Source organism: Myotis davidii, unplaced genomic scaffold (genome assembly GCF_000327345.1).
Source record: "Myotis davidii unplaced genomic scaffold, ASM32734v1 scaffold139, whole genome shotgun sequence".
In the NCBI taxonomy this organism is placed as follows: domain Eukaryota; kingdom Metazoa; phylum Chordata; class Mammalia; order Chiroptera; family Vespertilionidae; genus Myotis; species Myotis davidii.
In genome coordinates, this window is record NW_006290686.1 from 473432 (window position 1) to 478759 (window position 5328).

Sequence of the window (5328 nt, forward strand, 5' to 3'; positions counted from 1 at the left end):
TTACAAGTAGCCAGTTTCTTTCCTACCAGCCCTCTTATTGAAACACCACGCTTCAAAATGTCTTCCTAGTATATACTGCACAAATGTTTCTTTTGCCATATTGTCTGGGGTGTTTGGTAGATTTTCAAAGAGATGTAGCTGTAACACACACAACCCCAATTTGTTTTCAGGTGGAGCAGCCAATTATAACCCAAGGATCCTCTGTTACAAAGATAACTTTTGAGGGGCGCCAGCCACCCACAGTTACAAAGATAACTGGTGGCAGTTCTGTGCCTAAGCTGACATCACCAGTTACAAGCATATCTCCCATTCAGACCTCTGAGAAGACAGCAGTGTCAGACATTTTGAAAATGTCTTTGATGGAAGCTCAGATTGATACAAATGTAGAGCATATGGTAGTGGATCCCCCAAAGAAGGCTCTTGCCACTAGTATGCTCCCTGGTGAAGCAGGATCATCATCCTCCACCCACGTGGTGGTGACAGGGATGGCAAATTGCACTCCCCAGCAACAGAAGTGTAGAGAGTCCTGTTCAAGTCCATCTGCTGCTGGCCCTCCCCTAACAACAAGGAAAATCGATGCAGCAGTAATGCCTACAACAGGCCAGTTCATGCATATTCAGAATGTAGGCCAACAGAAAGCTGAAGAGAGCCCAGCAGAAATTATCATCCAGGTAAGAATTGGAAGGAACATGAGAACTCTTGGGCATCTTGGTTGGGGGTGGGGGTGGGGGGGTTTGGTGGGTTTTGGGATGTCATGGGAAAAGTCAAACCGAGATGGAGAAAAGGCAGATTACTTTGAGATGGTGATTGACAAATTTGGTTTAATACTTATTCAAATGTACAATTTTATACTTATTTTTTGGAAGTGAATCCCAGAAAATTGATGGACATTGTCACACAGCACACCTTAGAGACAGTCATGGGTCCTGAGCCTATATGTCAGCTTGATTTATGCAAGTCACACTTCCCAGTGTTAAATTCAATAGGTCACCCTTGAAGATTGGCAACTTCCTAGGGTCAATTTTGGGCTCCCTAATCTTTGCTCAAACTCTCCTGGGATATAATTGGATTGTACTTCTATTTCAAGTACATTTTAGGGATCCTTTCCTTGGAAAAACACAGTTTTTGAACTTGATCCAAATTTATGGTTTTTAGGATAATAAAAATTTAACTAGCCCTTGCCAGTTTGGCTTAGTGGACAGAGCATTGGCCTGCAGACTGAAGGGTCCTAGGTTCAATTCTGGTCAAGGGCATGTACCTGGGTTGTGGACACATCCCCAGTAGGGAGTGTGCAGGAGGTAGCTGATCGATGTTTCTCTCTCATCGATGTTTCTACCTCTCTATCCCTCTCCTTCCTCTCTGTAAAAAAATCAATAAAAATATATTTTAAAAAATTTAACTAACTGAAATGTCTGGAGAAACAAGTAAGAAAATTTTCTCAGTAATTTAACTTTATATCTAACTTGGGATTAACCTCAAAGTTTTGCTTTTTATTTCAATCATTATAATTGAAAAATCTTATTATGGTTACTGTCCTGTCTTGGTAAGTACAAGCTAGTGAACAAAAATCTCACATTCTCTTCATTCTAAACTCATCTTTCATCATGCATAATAGATCAAGATTTAGTTCAGACTAGTCCTTAGAAGTTGTGTTTTATTCCCTTTCCCCTTGCAGAGTACCAGGCTGTTTGACTATTGTCATTTTTTGATAAACTGATACTTGTCTCAGAAGGTATCAGAGCAACAATTTTAGTTAATTGAGAATTTTTAGATTTATGAAATGTGAATAGTCTAGGGTTTTACCATAGATTCACACTTGGCAGTTCCTGTGGTAAAGTTCCTTTTCCATGATGCCAAGCTCTGAGAGAATGCAAATTAACCAATATTAATCCAAATCCTCCTATATAATAAAAGGCTAATATGCAAATCGACCAAACGGCGAAACTACCAGTCGCTATGATGCGCACTGACTACCAGGGGTCAGACGCTCAACACAGAAGCTGCCCCCTAGTGGTCAGTGCACTCCCACAGGTGGAGCGCTGCTCAGCCAGAAGCCAGGCTCATGGCTCACGAGCACAGCGGCAGTGGTGGGAGCCTCTCCCACCTCCGCAGCAGCGCTAAGGATATACGGCTTAGGCCTGCACCCCGGGGGGAGCAGGCCTAAGCCATCAGTCGGACGTCCCCCGAGGGCTCCCAGACTGTGAGAGGGTGTAGGACGGGCTAAAGGACTCCTCCCCCCCCCCTCCCCAAGTGCATGAATTTCGTGCACCAGGCCTCTAGTACAATATAATTAAGTATGGGGGAAATGCTTAAAGACAAATAGAACTGGCCATTGAATTATTTAAATAATTTGTTTCTCCCCCTATTAAAAACAAATGTTAGTGAATTAAATAATCTTTGACAAAGGGATTTGTTGTTTTCCTCTGAAGAGGTGTAATAAAAAATGAATGGTTTCCGGCTTTGCCATTCACTGTGTGACTTTGGGCAAGGCTACTTACTTAACCTCACTGTACCTTAGTCTATTCATCAGTAAAGAAGGAATAAGGTGCGCCTATTTTACATGATTGATGTAAGGATTACATAAAATTGAGATGAAGCACCTGGCACAGTACCTGGCTCACAGTGATTGCCCAATAAATTGTAGCTAATACTATTTTTACTAAAATTTACTTTGGCTCCTGGGGGGTTAAATTGGTATACTCACTAAATTGAAAATAATTTTGGATAGCTTAATTGGAAATTATTTTCTGCACTTTCTGAACAGGGATGAAAATGCAATATATTGCATGTATCAGGATAATAGCTATTTAATAGTTTCTCTTAAGTATACTCAGCTAACTTTTAGCATGTACCATGTGCTAGATTGCTATGTTAAAGGGAAGAGCAGCATAGTGATTAAGAATCAAGCTTTTGGAGTCAGAAATACCTAGATTTGAATCTCACCTGTACTCATCAGCATTTTGGTTTTGAGCAACAAAGTTAATCTCTGCACCTCAGTTTTATCATCTATAAAATGGAAACAATGACATTCGCCTCACAGTGTTGTTTTGGGGATTAGGTCAGAAGATGTATATAAAGCAACTGGTCAAGTGTCTGAGAGATTCCATAAAAATAGCTCATGTTATTATAATTATCATTAATACATTGCTAGAACATTTTCAGATCTTATTAGTTATACTTAGCTTTGACCTGAAGTACATACTGATTTTGCTGATTCAGAAAAATACCTATGGGGATGAGTGAAGGAAGTCTGCAGAAGTGCTTTGATAGTAAATGCTTTGAATAAAAAGCATGATTCTTTGAGACAGAGGTAATGTATAGTTCGTTTACTCATTCGTTCATTCATTTGTTTGTTCATTCATTCCACATGTATTATTTAACTCTATGTTCCAGGCACTGTGCTAGGTGCTGAGATTAGAGTAGTAAACAAGATAGACTATATCTACTCTCCTGAAAGAGTCTATATATATGCAATTCGTAGAATTTTAAAACTGTAAGGATCTTTAGAATATATCTTCTTCAACTATCTTATTTTACACAAAAGCAAACTAAAGCTCAAGGAAGTGAAGTGACTTTTTCAGAGGTCCGTAGTTAGAGCCAAAGCTGAACAAAAATCCTGGTTTCCTGACTCTGAGACTTTTTCACAAGGATTAGCTATGTGAGAGGGGATGGGGAGAAGGGTGGGGGGCGGGGGGACAAACAAAAAATCTGACTACATACACATTTAAAATGTGCTTAATGATCAAATGAAAATGTCCTTCAAAGTCTGTCTCTTGAATAGGCACAGCTTTCACCTCCCTTGTTAGAAGAGGAACCATCAAGGAGTAGAAAGATTACTTTGAGTTTAATAGGACGTGGCTTTGAATCCTGACATTAACCCTGACCAACTGTGTGACTCTGATTAAGTCACTGACCCTCTTAGTTTCCTCATTTGTAAAATGGGAATAGTGTTTTCCTTTAGTGTTATTATGGGGATTTAGTAGAATATCATGTGAAAGTACCTAGCACAGTGTCTAGCGTGTAGTAATTGTCTAATAAATGTCAGATTCCTTTTTCCTTCTTTAGGGTTGTTGGAGAATCTTTCTGTTACCTTTTCTTACCATAAAGCTTCTCTCCTGTGTCTTCTCTTCCAGGCCATTCCCCAGTATGCTATTCCTTGTCACTCCAGCTCCAATGTGGTAGTAGAGCCCAGCGGGCTCCTTGAGCTAAACAACTTCACCAGTCAGCAGTTGGATGACGATGAAACAGCAATGGAGCAGGACATAGACAGTAGCACAGAGGATGGAACTGAGCCCAGTCCCTCTCAGAGTTCTGCTGAACGATCCTAGTGTTTTGGACACAGGAGTGCACTTTAAAACCTACTTGGTTACCAAGTGTCCAGGGAAGCCCTTGTATTTTGATGTGTAAAGAGAGCACTTTGCCCATGCTTAGACTCTACATCCTGCAGCAGCAGTGTTTCAACAAGAATTGATGCAGGAGAAGCATTTTAAAGCAAAATAAAACAGGGAATGTACTTTTAAAAAAGTGAAAAGAAAGAAAAAAGGAAAAAAAAAAGAAGAAAAAGAAAAAGAGATGCGCATCTACAGGGCAGGAGACCTGATATTCTTCCTCTGTTGGACCGTGGCTGATGGAAGTTTGCCTTGCAGTGGAAAGAGACTTTTTTTCTGTGAATGTTCCTCAGCTGGTTTCTACTGAGCAAAACACCATCAAAAAAGGAGAATGTGAATAGTTTGTACTTTGAAACAGTGTCAGGAACAGTTTTTTTCCCCTTTAATCTTGTATATTTTTGCAAATCCCTGGAAGGGTTGAATTAACCAATTCAACATTTTACATTTGCTCAGATCATAGTTTTTAAAATAACTAGAAAAATACTGGCATTAAAGAGTCCTTGTTGGATAATGAAAAATCAGATCCCTAACCAGTGGGAAGTGCTTTTTTTGGTGGTTTGTACATTCTCACCAATTGTATGCTAATTTATTGTGTTGTTGTTCCCTTTGTGCTCCAGGCCAGCACACTTGCCTTCTATTTATTTAAATGTAAACATTTTAAAGCAGACTATATTCCTTCTGACAAATTTCCTGTAAACCAGGATTGCCTACATTTCCACCTCCCCCCTCCCCACTTTAAGAAAACTTATAAGAAAATGTTTCATTGTGAAGCAGAGGAAAAAGAAACATTTTCTGACCCAAAGGAAATGTTCAGTTATGTTCAGGAAAACAAATTATTCATATGTTGCTATCTTTACATTGAAATTGCACATTCATGTTGGACTGAGACTTTGAAAAATCTTTTACATACTTTTGTTTAACCCCCTTTGAAATGTATAAA

The 5328-nt window shown here is 39.5% G+C and overlaps 1 protein-coding gene across 9 annotated transcripts in view; it reads left to right on the forward strand.

Annotated features, from left to right (window-relative positions):
- Positions 1–4911, forward strand: part of EMSY (EMSY, BRCA2-interacting transcriptional repressor) — an 82398-nt gene extending 77487 nt beyond the window's left edge. For all 9 annotated transcript variants that reach the window (XM_006763831.2, XM_006763824.2, XM_006763823.2 and 6 more), the window contains 2 exons: positions 171–671; positions 4134–4911. In XM_006763831.2, coding sequence (XP_006763894.1) covers positions 171–671; positions 4134–4328 — 696 coding nt within the window. In that variant the 3' untranslated portion in view covers positions 4329–4911. The remainder of the gene's footprint in view (positions 1–170; positions 672–4133) is intronic.
- The last annotated feature ends 417 nt before the right edge of the window (positions 4912–5328 follow it).